Genomic DNA, 16,690 nt, shown 5'->3' with positions numbered 1-16,690 from the left:
CCGTGTCTGGCACAGCAACAGGATGAGTGAGTAGCTGCTGAATTAACGAACCGCGGACGGGCAGGTCCTGCTGGGGCCACGGACACCGCTGCCTGCCTTCCTCCTCGCCCATATAGAGGACTAAACACCTGCCTCTCCAGCCCACTCCCTGTGCCTGGGGCTTCACACGCCACCTCCAACTCTGACATCACTCAGCACAGCCGCTTCCAGCCGAGGAAACGGAGGCCCAGAGCGAGGAAACGGAGGCTCAGAGCGCTGCACCAGCACAGACCAGAGCTGGGATTTGGAAATGTGCAGACCTTCAAGGCCGCTCTTTCCACCAATGCACGGGGCACATGTCCTGGCACGGGTGTGGCGCTTGCTCATTCCTTCAGCCAACACATGTTTACCAGGTGCTCACCACCTGCCAGACTCTGTGCTGGCTGCTGGGGTGCAGAGTCAGGCGGCAGAGGTTCCCACACCCAGGAGCTGACCGTATGTGGGGCGGGGAGTGGGGACAACAAGAAAACAATACAATCTTCTGGCTGCATAAAGGGCCATGGAGGTGCTAAGCCAGCTAACGTGGAGAACTAGGGAGCAGGGAGTGGGTTGCGGTGTGGGGAAGGCTGGTCTGAGCAGGTGATGTTTGAGCTGAGATGAGAAAGGAGAGGTCATTCAATTCAAGACCTCAAGGGAAGGGAAAAGCATTCCAGGCAGTGGGAACAGCAGGTGCAAAGGCCCAAGGAAGGAGTAGGCTCAATGCATTTGAAGAATGGAAAGAAGGGGAGAAAGAACGGACCAGCGTGAGAGAGAGAGGAGTATGACAGGCAATGGCAAGAGTCCCTCCCCAGGGCCATGGACAGACAGAGCCTGCCCCTGTGGGTGGAGATGGGCAGTTCTGTGCAGGCATTTCCCAAGAAGCCCAACAGATCACACAGGCCAGAGCGCTTGTCCACCTCTGGCCTGTAGGCATGGGGTACCCTCTAGCCTGAGGCTGGGACACACCAGGAGGTCAGGGTAAATGTGCCCCTACAGGCAGGGGCTGAGGGCTCACTCCCAGGAGGCAGCTGGGAGCAGAGGCTGGAGACCATACCAGCGATCAGAGGAACTTCCTAGGGATACGGATTCCCGGGTGCCGCACAAGACCACCCAGAGTCTGCATGTGCGATGTGCCTCCATAGGACTGGGGCACAGTCAGGGCCAGCCCAGGGAGCACACAGCCTACCCCTGGGGGAACTGGGAGGCCATGAGGGGTTAGCGCCCTGAAGGAAGAACCACACAGCTGGAGTGTAGGTGGGGGGAGGGCCTGGTCCAGCTCCACTTCCTGTTGGCAGACAGAATGTTCTGGAACTCAGGACAAGCCTGGCCCGCGCACTCCACGCTCAGGGTGCCAGGGCAGGGCTGCCTCTGTCTGGCTCCTCACAGACTTCCAGGAATCCGGGCAGAGCCCTGCAGGGTGAGGGTGGGGCTTCCTCTGGTTCCAGGCCCTCGCCGCCCTGGCTCTGGGAAATCTCCATGGGCAGCAGGAGCCCACAAATTTCACTTTTCCTGAACTTCCTGGGCTTGGGTTCCGACAGGTCCTCCCAGCGATGACAACTCCTAGAACAAAGGACCTGGCACTGCCTGGTGTGTGGCAGCCCAGCAAGGCCCTTTATCCATCATCCTGCTTCCCTTCCACCACAGCCCCACGAGGGCAGGCTCACATCCTGATTGGTCCCTAAGGGCCCGAGGCCCAGAGAGGCTGAGAGGCGGCCGAGGTGGCCAGCAGGCCAGGCCCAGGACTGAGACCCCAACTCCGGCTCTGCCCCTGGGAGGCACCTAAGCCTTGGGGTCTTGGTTTCTCAGATACCAGCCCCTGTCCTCACCCAGATCTCAGGCTGGCCCCTATCTGAGCAACTGACTGAGGAAGGGACCTGTGACTGTTCCAGGGTGACCCATCCGCTGTGTGTGGCAGAAATACCTTGATCTTACTGGGCCAGGCAGGTACCAGAGAGGGAGAGGGAAGTGGCCGAACCCAAAGGGACTGGGGACCACGAGCAGGGAACTCTAATCCCAGCGCTGCTGCCCACAGCCCCTGGGCACTTGGCCGGCACTTCCCTGACTGAGCCGAGTCCTATGGAAGCGCATCGAAAAGGCAGAGTCCGGGCGGTCTTGTGCTGGACCCTTTCCCTGGCCTCTATTCCTTTCTCTGTAAAAAGGAACAGAGTCCTACTTCCTAAAGACATTATAAGGATTAGAGGGTATTATTAATGTTATTCTTTAACAATTACAATTATTATAACTAATGTTACAATTGTTATAAATATTAATCTTTAACAATCACGTAGGAGTTTTCTAAACTCTTTTTGAATATTAACTCATTTAATTTCTCACAATCACCTTATGAGGTACATTCTATTACTTCTATTTTACAGACAAAGAGGCTCAGAGAGGTGAAGTAATGTTAACCCAGGATCTCAGAGCTCACAGGCAGCAGAGCCGGGATTGGAACCAGAGGAGCCTGTATCCAGAACCTGAGAACATACATTCTTACCCCTGTGCTTGCTTCCGCTCACTGTGTGAACCCGTGGTGTCCGCAGAACTACAGGGGATCAGGAAGTGGGGGCTCAGGAGCCATGCCACCTGGCTCACATCCGGCTCTCCACGCTCTGGCCGTGTGCCTTCAGATAAGTTACTTCCCTCCCTGTGCTTCAGTCCCCTCCACTGTAAAACGTGGATAGACATGCAGGGAGGATTCGATGAGGTAAGAGAAGCGCTGTGTCGCGCAGCCTGCACGTAGTAGGTCAGGAGCCCTGGGTTCCCGGCTCCCATCCTTACTTGCTATGTGACTCTGAGCAAGTCGTTTTCCCCTTGCCAAGCTTCAGTCTACCCAAGGGTAGAGTGACTGGGCTAGCAGATCAGATGGGAGTTTCTGAACCCTGGCTGCCTGGTTAAACACCTGGGGAGCTTTGTAAAAACCACGGTGCTCCAGGCCACACCCTTGGGGTGGGTCCTAGGCCTGCTATTGGTAAAACACACAGTGTGCATCCAGGAGCCTCTAAAGCAGCGGTTCTCAACCTGTGGGTCGCGACCCCTTTGGCGGTCGAACGACCCTTTCACAGGGGTCACCTAAGACCATCCTGCATATCAGATATTTACATTACAATTCATAACAGTAGCAACATTACAGTTATGAAGTAGCAACGAAAATAATTTTATGGTTGGGTCACAACATGAGGAGCTGTATTTAAAGGGCCAGAAGGTTGAGAACCACTGCTCTAAAGTCTGGCCAGCTTGAGATTCTCAGACTTGAACAGGGAGGAGGCAGGAGGAAGCAGGGGGGAGTAGCGAGCAGTCCCTGGAGCCTTGGGGCCGGGTAAAGAGGGCAGAAATGAGCAGGCTGGGCCTCAAGACTTTGCCCTGTGGCACAGTGCCCACTGGGTGTGGGTTATGGCCCAGGAAGTAGTGAGTCTGGGCTTAGTCAAGGCCAAGGAGGATGGGTCCCCTCTTGGGAGGGCATGGGAGTGTGAGCACGCAGCTGAGACAGGAAACCTGGATCCTAGCCCCAGAAGAGGGGAACAATCTGCTGCCCCCCAGTAGGAGGAAAGACCGACAGCCCCAGGTCGAATCTGATGTGGCTGGTGGGTGGATCACCCTTGCTCCCCTCACCGTCTGAGGGGAGAAGGCTCAGCCCCCTGGGGCCACGGTGACAGGTGTGCCCCTCCATCACCCATCCCTGCCCGGTTCTGTTTTATTCAAATCAAGCAGCTGTCGTGGGCCTGAGTCCAAACCTGCTACCTCCACAGCTGCTTGGAGGGGAAGTGAGCCAAGGACGATACACTCACTGATGGGAGTGGCATCACTGTGCTACTTGGGGCCATGTGCTCGGCTTCCCTCCCACCACAGGCATCTATGAGAGGTCAGTGCAGCAAGCCTGGTGGGCTTCCTGGAGGAGACTACGAGTAGACTGGGAATGGCTCTTATCATCTTGGGCGTCTTTCTTCCTGCTTCTAAATAGTGAAAGAGGGGGCTTCCGTGTTGTGGCTCTCTCACCATGTGCAGTATTTAGGACCAAAGCTCTCAGAGCTCAAGCCCCACACCTATCACTCATAAGCTGCGTGAACTTGAGCAAGGGACGTGAGTCCTTTGAACCTCATTCCTTCATTTTTGAGGCAGGGATAGCACAGTTCCTACCTCGCAGAGCTGTTGTGGGATTAAGACAATTGATCTGTGCAACATGCGTAGGCCTGTGAGCACGAACAACAGAAGTGGTAGCTGGTACCTTCCTCCTCAGTGCACGTGCCCGGCCCACCTAGGCAGTGCCAGGGATGCAGCAGGCACTTCATCAACACCCGACAACCTGCCATTCCTGGCTTTCCTACGTCTCTCTGAGCTGGGAAGGGGAGGGACTGCTGCCCACACTTGGCTGAACAGGCCAGTGGAGAATATAAGAGGCTTTCTCAAGGTCAGGGCTGAGGGAAGGGCCCAGGATGGGAGAACAAGCCTCCCACCCCCTAGTGTTCTCCAGACAACAGCCGCTTTGTCTGGGGAGGGAGAGAAAATTCCTTCCGGAACCCCCGCAGCAGCCAGTCAGCGGCAGGACTGGGCAGGGCCAGAGGTCAGCTGGGGAAGTGACCAGCAGCTCTGGAGCTGAGGTCCTTGTGGGCCGGCCCTGCCTGTGCCTGGCCCTCCCCTCCAGGGCCGGCCGGGCAGGGGCAGTGAGGGCTCCTTACGCAGGACAGAGATGAAACTGCTCCTGTCGGCCAGGATCCACACCCCGAAGCCCAGGATCACTCCGCCCAGGATCTGGAAGAAGAAGAAGGGGGTGGTTAATGGGGGGACTGAGAGCAGGTGGGGGAGAGAACCCTCCCAGCTGTCCCTGTAGCCCAGGCCAGGGGGATACAGGGGGGCCACTGCCATCCTTGCCCAACCCAGGATGTCAAAATGCCCTCAGGCCCCGAACCCCAAATCCCAGTGAACCCAGCAGTCCAGACAGCAGGACCATGGTGGGGAGTCCCTCCTGCCTCTAGTCTCCCCATGACTGTGTGAGGGGCACAACCTCCTGCCAGGGTGCCCTCTGACTTATCTCCTCACCCTTTTCCACACTCAGCGCTCATCCTCTCCACTCCAGCCCAGCTCGGGGGCTGGGAGTCTCCCAAACAAGCCAGGCTCTGGGGAGGACCCCCATGAACTTGAACTCATTAAAACCCACCTTGCCCTTCAGAGCTTGGCTCCAAGGCCTCCTTCCGCAGGAGCCTCCTGACTCCCCTGGGCAGATTTAGGGGCTCCTGTGGCAACCACTGTGGGACCCTTCAAATAGGCATTCCACTAGGTTTAACTACCATGCGAGACTCTCTGGTTAGACTGCACGCCCCCGGAGGGCAGGGCAAGGTTGCATGCAGCTTGTACCTGCACCAGGGGCTGAGGGCTCAGGAAATAAATGAGTCCATGAACCCAACTGTGAATGCAGGAGGAGAAAGGCAAAGGAATGAAGCCTGGCAGGCGTGGGCCCAGGCCCAGGCCCAGGAATTTCCTGCCTCTCCCCTCCACCAGGGCAGCCCCACAACCTGAGCCCACCTCCCAGATGGAACCCCCCAAGCCAGTTAAGGCAGGGAAGTGCCTACAGTCTGGACAAAACTACAGGTTCCCTGGGTGGGAAGCTGCATCACCCCTCATGACTGCCCTTGACCTGGGGCCTGGCCTGGGCCTGCCTAGGGATAACCCATCGCCCACCTTTACCACCGGCCCTGGGTTCCCACCTCAGCCATCACCCCCGAGCCCTGGGCACAAGATCAGCAGCTGCCCCTAAAGCCCTCAGCCTGGGGTTAGCATCCCAGCCCGGGTTTGGTTAGCCCTGTTCCACTGTCACTGAGGACCAGAGCTGGGACCCTGAGGAAGGCGAATGGGCATTTGCTCCAGGTGTTAAAAATTAAGGAGACACCAAAAGACTCACCAAGATAAATAAGAGTTTACAGCAAGTATTTAAAAACAAAATTAATGCAAAAAATCCATGATGAACAAAATAATTCTAAATGAAAACTATCTCAGTATTACTGATTTTTCCTTTTAAAAATATTTTTATTGATTTTTAGAAAGAGAAAAGGAGAGGGAGAAGGAGAGGGTGTGAGAGAAAAATACCCATCAGTTGCCTCCTTCTGCAATGCCCTGCCAGGGATTGAGCCTGCAACCTGGGCATGTGCCCTGACTTGCTGGAATCGAACCAGCAACCTTTCGGTGCATTGGACGACACCCCACAAACTGAGCCATGCCAGCCGGGGCCGATTTTTCCTTTTGACGAGGGGTGGGCCCCCAATGTGGCGTGGCACGGCACTGTTTCTGATCCGGAAGTGAGCGCCTCCCTCGCCCCACCCTAGTCCAGGCCCCTTAAAGACAACAGCAGGTGATGACCATGGAGATGACCATGGAAATGACCATGCAGATGACCACCCCACATTGTTCCCCAGTTCCCAGCAGCTCACTCGTCCCCTCCTCTCTCCTTGGCAGATGGGCCCTGTTATTGTTTTCCTTTTACAGGTGGGGATACTGAGGCCCTGACCTTGCTCAAGGTCATCCAATTCATCCACCAGGGGCTCAAAGCCAGGTCTGACTGTTAGGCTGGGTCAGATGGTGGCACCTCAGCTGCAGGGATAATTGGGGTCTATCTTGGGTTTTAGCCTAGAAAGCCAGTCTCGATGGAGGGGGTGGGGGCGAGGAGAGGGTACCCTCACGTGGGGGTGCCTCAGACTGCACAGCTTACTGGGAAGAAGGAGAGGGGGCTTTACAGAACCTGGCAGTTGGGTTCCCAAAGACTCCTGAATCCCTGCCCTCCCCAAACCTCACAGCACAGCTGGGCAAGCGCCCCAGTCAGGCCCAACATCTGTTCCTGTCACATCAAACCCATGAGGGAGAGGGAGCCCCTGCCTCACCCACCTCCCACACTCACCAGGCAGGGCAGGGTGGGGAGAGCCACCCTTCCAAAGAGGGATGAGAGAGGGGCCAGAAAATTCCCTCCGGGCAAATGTAATCCCAAACAGAGTAAATCCCGGACTGGACTGCCCGCTAAGCTCCTGGCTCTCCTGGAGAACCCCTGGGCAAGTCCCCGTGTGGTCCTGTCAGCTTCTCTGCAGGTCCGATGACTGCAGCCTGACCCGCAGGTATGGCAGGTCAGCCACCAGGTCCTGCTGCAGCCAGAAAGGAGGCCAGGCCAGGTGGGTGACCAGAATGGGGGAGGCACCACAGTACCCCCTTTCTCTGAGAACCAAGTTGGGGGCCCCGGGACACACCCCACATGAACCCCCTCCCCAGCCCTACCAAAAGCTGCCCCCCTCCCCAGGGCTGGGCCAGAACCCTGATAGTCAGTATTCTTCCTCCAGCAGCCTCAGGGTTCTCTGATGTCAGAAAAGCTGATGGGCAATTTATGAGGAGTCTGGGTCAGGAGGGTGTAGGCAAAAACGTACATGCACGTGTCCCCGTGTGCCTGTGAGAGCATACACGGCAGCCAGAGCAATAGTTCCAAACCACAAGTCCGACCACGTGACTGCTTCCCACTGTGCATCAAACGGAGATTAGAATGGCTCTGGGAAGCCTGCGGGCTGTGCCCCGGAGAGGCAGCCCCTGTCCTGTCCCCCGCTGGCCTCAGTTCCTGCTGCTTCGACCCTCTTTCCCCAGCCACACGGAGCTCCAGGAAGTTCTGCTGAGGTCAGGCGCCTTATCGGCTCTCCTAGGGCCACATCCTTCCTTCCCAGAACCTACAACTGCGATTTCATCACCGATTTGGGTAAGACTGTCTGGAGCCCACCACCGCCCCGGACAGAAGCCCCATGCCCGGCTCTGCTGCTGGTTAGTGTGTGCCTGGCACCCCCACAGGGTGAGTACACAGAGGTGTCAGATACACAGCTGGTGGACGAGGGAACAGCAAACACACACTGCTGCCTCCAGCTCTCTCCTTTCCTCTGTAATAGACACTTCCCTCCCCACCACACCCCCACATCCTGAGGGGCCATTCTGGCCCCAGCACACAGGGAGTTAACGGCTGACTCCCGCTAGCCCCCTGGAGTAGCTGGGAGGCAGCCAAGCCCCAAGAGCAGCCCCAGCTTCTGGCCAGAGAGAATTTTCCAGTCGCTGGCTGCATAGGGCTGCCTAGTAGAACAGGAAAGGACAGTCGGCCAAAACCATCAAGCCCGAGGCCTCTCACCACAAAGTCTCTACCCTCCCTCCTCCTGCATGGGGAGAGGGGGTCTACAGCCTGAACCCCAAGCTGCGTCACTCTCTAGGATATAGTCTAGACCCCTCTCTCCTGTCCCTAGACCCCACCCCACCCTGTCCCCCACTGGCCCTAGAAACCAGGGAGCCTCCTGCCTGCCAGGGAAGGCTTGACTCCAGCTGCTTAGGCAGCTGCTTTCCACAGACCTGGCCAGCCAGGAGGGCCGGACTGCCAAGCTGGGGAAGCCCAGGTACCCAGGCCCTGCCCGGGTGGCTTCCAGGCCTGGCTGCCATCAGCGGAGGGCTCGGCCATCAGTGGTGCTCAGGAGGGAGGGGGACTGGAGCCAGGGTGGTCCATATGCATGTGCATGTACATGTGTGATACGTGTGAGCTTACATATGCCCAAAACTCACTTGTAAGTATCTGTGTGTTGAGTTAAAGTTATAAGGAAGAATTTAGATTGATTCTTTATTTTCTAAACTTTCCGTAATCCTAGGTAACTTGTAATATAAAGCAATCCCCCCCCCCCAAATAATTCATATCTATTTAGAACATTTGAAAAATGCAGAGGCACAAAGAATAAACCCCAAATTCCCAGGAATCCAACATTAACATTCAGAGGTATTTTTTTTCTTCTCTTAAAAATATGCATGCATGTGTATAATTTTTAAAAATAAAATTGGTTCATAAGAAACATCCTATTGCAGAACCTGATTTTAACCACATGGGATGAATGAGCATGGAGAGGCTGCAGCCCCCAGCACCAGTCTAGGCTGTGAAGGCCCCTCTGGTCACTCTCACCCCCATCCCATCACACACACATCATACACACGTTCTCATGCACACATTCTCTCTCCCTCACACACTCACAAACATACACTCCTACTCATACACACACACACACACACACACACACCTACTCATACACTCTCACACACATGCTCATACACTCTCACACATTCATATACTCTCTCACACACACCTACTCATACTCTCTCTCACACACACACACACACCTACTCATACACTCTCACACACATGCTCATACACTCTCACACATTCATATACTCTCTCACACACACCTACTCATACAGTCTCTCACACACACACACATACCTACTCATACACTCTATCTCACACAACACACACATACACACTCATATACTCTCTCACACACTCATACTCATACACTCTCTCTCTCACACATATACTCATACACTCACACACACACACAAATACCTACTCATACACTCTCACATACATACTCATACACTCTCTCACATACCTACTCATATACTCTCTCTCACACAACACACACATATACACACTCATACACTCTCTCTCACACACCTATTCATACACTCTCACACACACACTCATACTCTCTCTCTCTCTCTCTCTCTCTCTCTCTCACACACACACACACACACACACACACACACACACCAGCATCCTGGCAACTCCAAGGCAGAGGAGTCAGTCGGTGCCAGACCAGCAAAGAGAATCAAGGCCCCAGAAAAACCAGGTCCAGATGTGCATGGAGCTCACATCTGGGCATCCCCTGGCTCAGGGACCTGGTGATGCCTGCCAGGATGGGTCTGGGGAGAGGGAACTGTGCCTCCCCTTGGCCCAGAGCCCAGCCCCCTCACACCCTCCGGGACTCAGGGCACAGCCCCCGCAATGCAGGTGGGAGCGTGGTGAGGGCAGCTGAGACCAGAACTGAAACAGGCAAGTTCTCAGAGGGGCAGAGGAAGGTGGTGGGTCAGGGTAGGACAAGAAGGATCCAGAGACACCCCGTCTCACACACAGTTCCCTGATGACAAGGATTTAGGCGATGCCCAGAGGGCTTTCTTCACCCACACCAGGCTCCAGCCCTGGCAGCCTGGTCTGGCCTCAATGCCCCAAGGAGAGGGGAACGCTGGGCCAGGAGTCCAGGGCTCTGCATGGAGCCAGCTGGGCATGGCAGGAATCTCCTCCTCACCCGAGCTGGTTCCACTTGGAATGGTCTGCCCTCAGCCCGCACCTACCACACCCACCACCATCCCCAGGCCTGGTAGCTCCGCAGGGTTTCAGGCTGGGATGCACCAGGGATCAGAGTCCTGTTGGAGACAGCCAAGCAGGGCTGGCCATACTTACAAAGAAGAGCAAGTTGAAGAGGAAGAGGAAGTATTTGGTGACTTTGATGCAGGCTGACCCCATCCTGCCGGCCCTGGAGCTCCCTGTGGAGAGAGAAGGCAGATAGGTCAGTGGCGGGTGGGACTGGGTAGGGCAGGAGGGAGAGAGAACCAATGCTAGTGGGCTCTGACCATCTGCTGCGCACCCAAACCCTCACAACAACCCAGGAGGTAGTACTAATATGAGGTCCCATTTTACGGCACCTTGGGGCCCAGAGAGGTTAGATGACTGGTCCAAAGCCACACAGCTGGGAGGTATGGTCCTGAGTAGTCTCGGCTGTTAGATGCTTGGCAGTCAGGGTCGGGGTCAGCCACTCAGCTGGGGCCAGGCCTGGAGGGAAATTATAGAGGAGAGCCTCGGGGTCTGAGACTTGCCCAGATGGGCTCATGGAAGTCCAGGAAGTTAGTGAGTGGCTGCTAGACACCCAGAGGGTGAGGCCTGTGGCTTGTCCCACACATGTTCAGATGCCCTCCGACACAGCTCATGCTTCTAAACAACACACACCACGCTTCCGCACGCTGGGACCCTTTACTCAGGACCCCTGGCCAGGGCAGGACTTGGGCGGAAGAGGGAAGCTGCAAGCTGGCTGCCCCTGTGCCCTCCCCCAGGCCAGACAACCCAGGAATGACAACAGCCAGCTCTCAGGCCCTGAGGGGTGAAGGGAACCAGAGCCAGGCGGCTAGGGCCGGGACAGCTGGCCAGGGCAGCTGCAAGGCTAGAACCAGGCTGGGGGTGGGGGAAGCAGGCACCAGACGCAGCCATGTTCCCACCACCCTATGAAAGCGGGGGTGGGGGGTGAGGGGGAACAGAGCAGAGAGAACAGGGGCCCGGAGGCCCCAGGTGCGGGGTTCAGCCCTTCCTGCTCTTGCAGGGTGAAGGGCATCGGAAGTCATGGGAATCTCCCCTGTCCATGCGGAGTTCCCTCATGTGCTCTGGACATAATAACAATCTTCCATCATCCCTGCCAAGTAGATGCTCAGCTTCCACTTCATACTTCCAGGGACAGGGGCAAGGGGTCAGGGGGAGGGCTCACGGCCGCCCAGGGGCCCCGTTGAGGTTCCCAACACCCCTGTCTTTAGCTAGCTGTCTTTCTAGGGGTCAGATTTGGGCCCATGAAGCAAAGCCACCTGAAGAAGGGAAAAGGCTGCCTGGCTGGTGGGGAGCGCCCCATCACAAGTGCCATGGAAACAAAGTCTGAGCCAAGACGTAGGGTGTTCCAGTGCTACATGGAGAAACTAGACTAAATGGCTCTTCCAAGCCACGGGGGTCCAAGGTCTGGGTCTGAGAAATGCAAAGAGGCAGTGACTTAGGAACCATGAAAGTCCAGCCTTAGCAACTCTGCCTGGGACCTCCCCAAGACCCCGAGGGGAGAAAACAGGCCCGCCACCCCTGTATCAGGAGACACAGAGATCTGAGAGTAGGCCTGCCGGGGGCCGGTCCGCATACAGGAGAGCTACTGTTTTCCACGGCCCCTCCCAGCACAGCGCCTGACACGCCACAGGCACTTCATAAACTTGCAGGGAACAAAGAGCCAGCGAGGAAAGATCCTCCCATGGAGGGAGGCATGCTTGTCTTTCCTCCCAGGACTGGCTTGCCCGCCTGGGTTTTCTCCCAGTAAATGACACGTGATGCCCGCCCCACGGGCTGCCACAGGCTCAGCCAAACAGAATAGATAAAATATCGGAATTTCACCAGAAGGACTTTTTAGTAACCACGTCCCAGGGTTGAGGGGCCCAGAGGCACGAGCTGGTGCCAGTTGGTTCTTGTGAAACTGGAGACGTTTGGAAACAGCCCTTTGGCAACTGCAGCGGCTTCGGAGCCTGGGAAGGGAGTTTGTATACTTTCCGGCTCCCACATCCTCCTCTCGGGCCAGGTGTCCAGGCAGCTTTTAAAAATTTTTTGCTAATGTTTTTTCTTTTCCATTGATTTCAGAGAGAGAAAGGGAGGGGGAAGCACTAGAAACATGAATGATTTGAGAGAATCATTGATCAGCGGCCTCCTGCACACCCCACACTGGGGATCAAGCCTGCAACCCAGGCATGTGCCCTGACCGGGAATCAAACCGGGACCTCCTGGTTCATGGATTGACACAACCACTGAGCGACACCGGCCGGGCTGGGCTGGGGCAGCTTTTAGACAAGAGTGACTACCAGGCCTGCCCAGTAAGCACGAATGGCGGCCTGTGAACAGCCATTGGCTTCGGTCATCCTTTTAATCCTCACAGCCTGCCCAGAAGGTGGGAAGGCGAGGAGGGTATTTCTCTCCTGGGGAGGGGGTGGGACAGGCTCAGGGAGGTGCAGTCACTTGCCCAAGTCACACAGCTCCTTAAGCAGCCCGAGACCTTCCCACCACGAAACGCTGTCTTTAAGGGGCCTAGGGAGTGGTTGCCACTGTATCGGGGGTGGCTGGGATTCCGCTGACCAGGCAGGTGGCAAGGACCAAGGTGACTGACTGCTCAAAGGCGCTCTGGTTTGGTGGGCAAGAAGGAGGCAGAGGCTGCTGAGCTGGCATCCCCAGTACTCCGGCCCCCGGATCACTTCAGTGGTCTCTTGGTCACTCACACAAACTATCAAGCGTTGGGCAAAGCCTTTCAACATCCTATAATCAAACTAAGGCACCGAGCACAGGGGGGTAAAGGAGCGTGTCCAGTTACCAGCACGTGGACCGGCCAAGGCAGAACCCAGGCCGCTGAGCCCTTGGGCCACCCCCTCCTCTTCAGGAGGCAGCTGGTTGGGTTTAGATGCTGGGGCTGGAGCCAGGCAGCCCCATGACTGGCGGGCAGCTTGGCCAACCGGGGTAGGTGCAGAGGCTCCCTGGGAATCACCTGAGAGGAGAAGGTGCTGAGAACCTGGGGTGGGTGGCTCCTGGGCCAAGAGCCAGGATGCAAAGTCTTTCTGCCTAGACATTTCCCTTTAAGACGCAGGGAGCAGGCCTCTCCACACCCGAGAGGAGGTGTGTGGTTCCATGAAGGGCAGGGGGTCAGCGCAGGCTGGGAACACACCCAGGTTGCCCCACGATGGCGTGTGGCATCACCTTTAGGGAGCCCACCACCACACCAGGCCCCAAGGAGACTCCAAAGTTGGGATCAGAGGGCTTGGGGTTCCATTCTAGCTCCACCTGCTCATGCCGAGGGTCTGAGCCTCAGGCTCCACATTCACAGATACGAGTAAGGGCTAGGGTAGGACAGGGGGTGGCCTGCCCGGCCTGTAGCTCAAATCCAGCCCATCCCTATGTTTGCATGGCTTGCAAAGTAAGAACAGATTTTACATTTTTAAATAGTTGGGGGAAAATAAAAAGAAGAGTATTGGTAACACATGAAGTTGAAATGTTGGGGTCCATAAATAAAGTGGGCTGACACATGGCCACACCCTCTAGTGTGTCTAGTCGGAGGCTGCTATGGCGCTGTTGGGGCAGGGCAGCTGCGGCAGACCCTCGGCCCCTTATGGGAAAAGTTTGCCGGCCCCTGGTTTAGGGAAGCAAATGGTGGTGACACAGGATCCCCGGACAAGTTGCAAATCCCGGCTCTGCCAGTCCATGGCCACGGGAAAGGACTTTCGGGGCCTCGTTCTCTTCACCTGTAGAGTGGGGCTCCCAGCTGAAGCCCCTGTTATAAAGACGGGGAGGTCACACCTGGCAGTCAGGACTCCTGAGAGGAGATGACTAGGCCTCTATATTGGGACTTCTGGAAGAAGTGAGGGTGAGCGTCTCATTTGCATATGAAATTCAACAGAGAGCCTCTCCTGTGTTATGCTTCCTCGTATACACTTTCTGTAAACACTGGAGGCTCTGCCCACGCGTTCCTATGAGGCTGTTTGACAGCCACAAAACAAGCACCTTCTATCTGGAAAATTCCAGAACAGTCACTGACAGCTGTGTGAGCGGTAGGAGGAAGAAGGTACTGATTTTATGTTAGGCTTTATAGCAGGTAAATGGACCATTTCTAAGCATCAATCTTTTAAATTGACCATATATATAGTTTTATGCCAAATCAGTTTGTACAGGGAAATTATTATGCTAATATGTTATTAACTCCTACTCATCCTTCAGTCTCACCTCAGACACCCACCTCCTCCAGGAGCCCTCCTACCCCAGCCAGCCCTACCACCCCTGCCACGGCCACCCCTCCCCGGGAGCCAGCACTCATTAGTTAGGGGGTTCCCTCTCTGCTCCCTTCCAGCAGCACTGGGTGCTGGAGTGGTTCCCAGAACAGGCTCTGGCATCAGATTGCCTGGGTTTGAATGGGATCCTATTGCCTCTTAGCTGTGTGACTTTGACAAAGAAATTAACCTCTCTGAGCCTCACCTGACTCATCTGTGAAAAGAGGAAAATGAAATCTGTTTGGCAGATTTGCTCAGACGATGTGGGTAAAGTATCTGGCATGAGGTAGGCATTCAATAAATGGAGGTTACTATTCCAATCAGAATGCTGTACAGTAATTTTCTACTCACTTGTCCATCTCCCCTAGGGGTTGTGGTACCTTGAGAGTAGAGACAGTGTATTGTTTATGAGAACAAAGAAGGCTCCCAGAAAATGTTGTCAACGGGAGCATGGGGGGATCGAGGGCTAGCAGGATGGAGTATGGATAGAGGGAGGGATGGATGGATGGATGGATGGATGGAGGGAGGGAGGGATACAGGGATGGATGGATGGAGAGGTGAAGGAGAGGGGAAAGAACTTCCACATCGAATACCAGGACTTTCAAGTATTCAACCACCTGAAGGGGGGTGAGACCCACTGCCCCTGGGTCAGCTGAGACTCTATTTTCAGGTCTCTTCTGTCCTCACCTAAGGGATGAGTGGGGGTTGTGTAGGGTGAGCACCCAGGGACAGTCTGAAAGTCAGACCCACTCCCAAGGCTCCCTTGCCTTCCCCAGAGCCCCTGCACCTGTAGAGGAGGAGGCTTGGTTTGTCCCTCAGCTGAGGAGGAGGAGGAGCCTTCCACCCTGGCCCTAGAACCTGGATGTCCCCACCTAGCCTTGGGGACATTGGGTGGGGCCTGCAGCATTGTACCTCAAGGCCCGGAGTCAGGAGGTGCAGGCGGAGGCCTGCTCTGATGGGTCACTCAGTAGGAAACCTAGCGCAGGTGACTGTCCCCACTCCCACCCTCCTCACCTGCGAAATGACAGGACCAGAGCAGTGTTTCTGGAGTAGTTCCTCCGAATACGAGTCCTAGGAGATCCCTGTTAAGAACAAAAAGTTTTGCTGTCACCAAGTTTGTGAAGCAACAGTTCTCTCCAAGAGTCACTCTATATTAGGCTGTTAAGGACTCCACACTTAACAGCAGCGATAAAAACCCACTTCTGACTTAAAACCATTGTTCACTTAATAGCCCTTAACACCATGTGGAACACATCCTAGTCAGCTCTTGAGGTCCCTGGGGGGCCGGTGCTCCAGGATTCTAAGTACCCTCTCCCTTCAGAGGAGGGGCTGAGATGGCCCTTCCATCCTCCAGCTGAATACCTAATAGCCTCAGGCAGGTCTCTGCCTCCTCCCCACCTCCCACAGCCCAATCCAGGGCCCCTCTCGGCCCCATGCCTCACCTCCCCCTGGACCAGTACAGTTCCCTGGCTGGTCACGGGTTCCATTCCTGCCCTTCCCAATCCGTTATCCACGCCCCAGGAAGGGCTTTGCAAAATGCAGGACAGACCTTGCCGCTCCCAACCCTGCAACCCTGCAACAGCGATACAGCTGAGAGGTTTGCTATAGCATCCGTGCTCTGTATGGCCTCCAGAGCCCTGCCTGGTGTACCCTGCCCACCTCTGTCCTCTGCACCGCCCCCTTCCCATACACACGTTCATTCCTCGGGCCATAAAGGCCATGCTTTCCTGTTGTTCCAGTAGAGCAGGCCCTTGTCCACCGCAGGCCCTTGACCGGCCTCTTCTCCCATGACCACTCCTCCCCCCAAACCCCAGGCTGGCTCCTAACCTCCCTGTAGGCTGAGCTCCCTCCTCCCAGAGGCCTTCCCTGAACACCTCATCTACTCATGTGGCCTCACCCCCAGCTGCACATCAGAACCAAAATATGCCAGTGCACCCCCCTCCCCAGTCCACCAAGTCATCAAGATCTTGGGGGAACTCCCCCAGTGACTATCCAGAGCAGCAGCTTTGACACGTGGCCCTGTCACACGCCATGTTCGCTGCATTTGTCCTCTTGGTTCACTACTGTGTCTGCAGCCCCCATTACAGTCTGGCTCCTGTATGGGAGGGGCTGGGTCTGTCCTATTCACCCGATACCCCAGAGCCTAGGACAGGGCCCAGTACATAGCAAGCACTTAGTATGTATTTGCAGGAAAGGAAACTGGGGGCGGGGGCAGCCTGGAGAGGTCAGGAAAGGTTTCTTAGAGAAGATAAGACAA

At 55.9% G+C, this 16,690-nt stretch overlaps 1 protein-coding gene across 2 annotated transcripts in view; it reads right to left on the bottom strand.

Annotated features, from left to right (window-relative positions):
* CD82 (CD82 molecule) overlaps window positions 1-15,521 on the bottom strand; it is a 30,538-nt gene extending 15,017 nt beyond the window's left edge. Inside the window, exons 1-4 of one of the 2 annotated variants that reach the window (XM_015569510.1) lie at window positions 15,448-15,521; window positions 10,540-10,666; window positions 10,298-10,380; window positions 4,692-4,764 (exon numbers count right to left, since the gene is read on the bottom strand). In XM_015569510.1, the coding sequence (XP_015424996.1) occupies window positions 4,692-4,764; window positions 10,298-10,360 (136 nt within the window). In that variant the 5' untranslated portion in view covers window positions 10,361-10,380; window positions 10,540-10,666; window positions 15,448-15,521. The remainder of the gene's footprint in view (window positions 1-4,691; window positions 4,765-10,297; window positions 10,381-10,539; window positions 10,667-15,447) is intronic. The other variant, XM_015569509.1, reaches the window with a different exon arrangement.
* Between the last annotated feature and the right edge of the window lie 1,169 nt (window positions 15,522-16,690).

The sequence above is a fragment of the Myotis davidii genome, unplaced genomic scaffold, assembly GCF_000327345.1.
Source record: "Myotis davidii unplaced genomic scaffold, ASM32734v1 scaffold265, whole genome shotgun sequence".
NCBI lineage: Eukaryota > Metazoa > Chordata > Mammalia > Chiroptera > Vespertilionidae > Myotis > Myotis davidii.
Note: the sequence above shows the minus strand (reverse complement) of the source record. Positions and strands in the feature narration are given on the sequence as shown.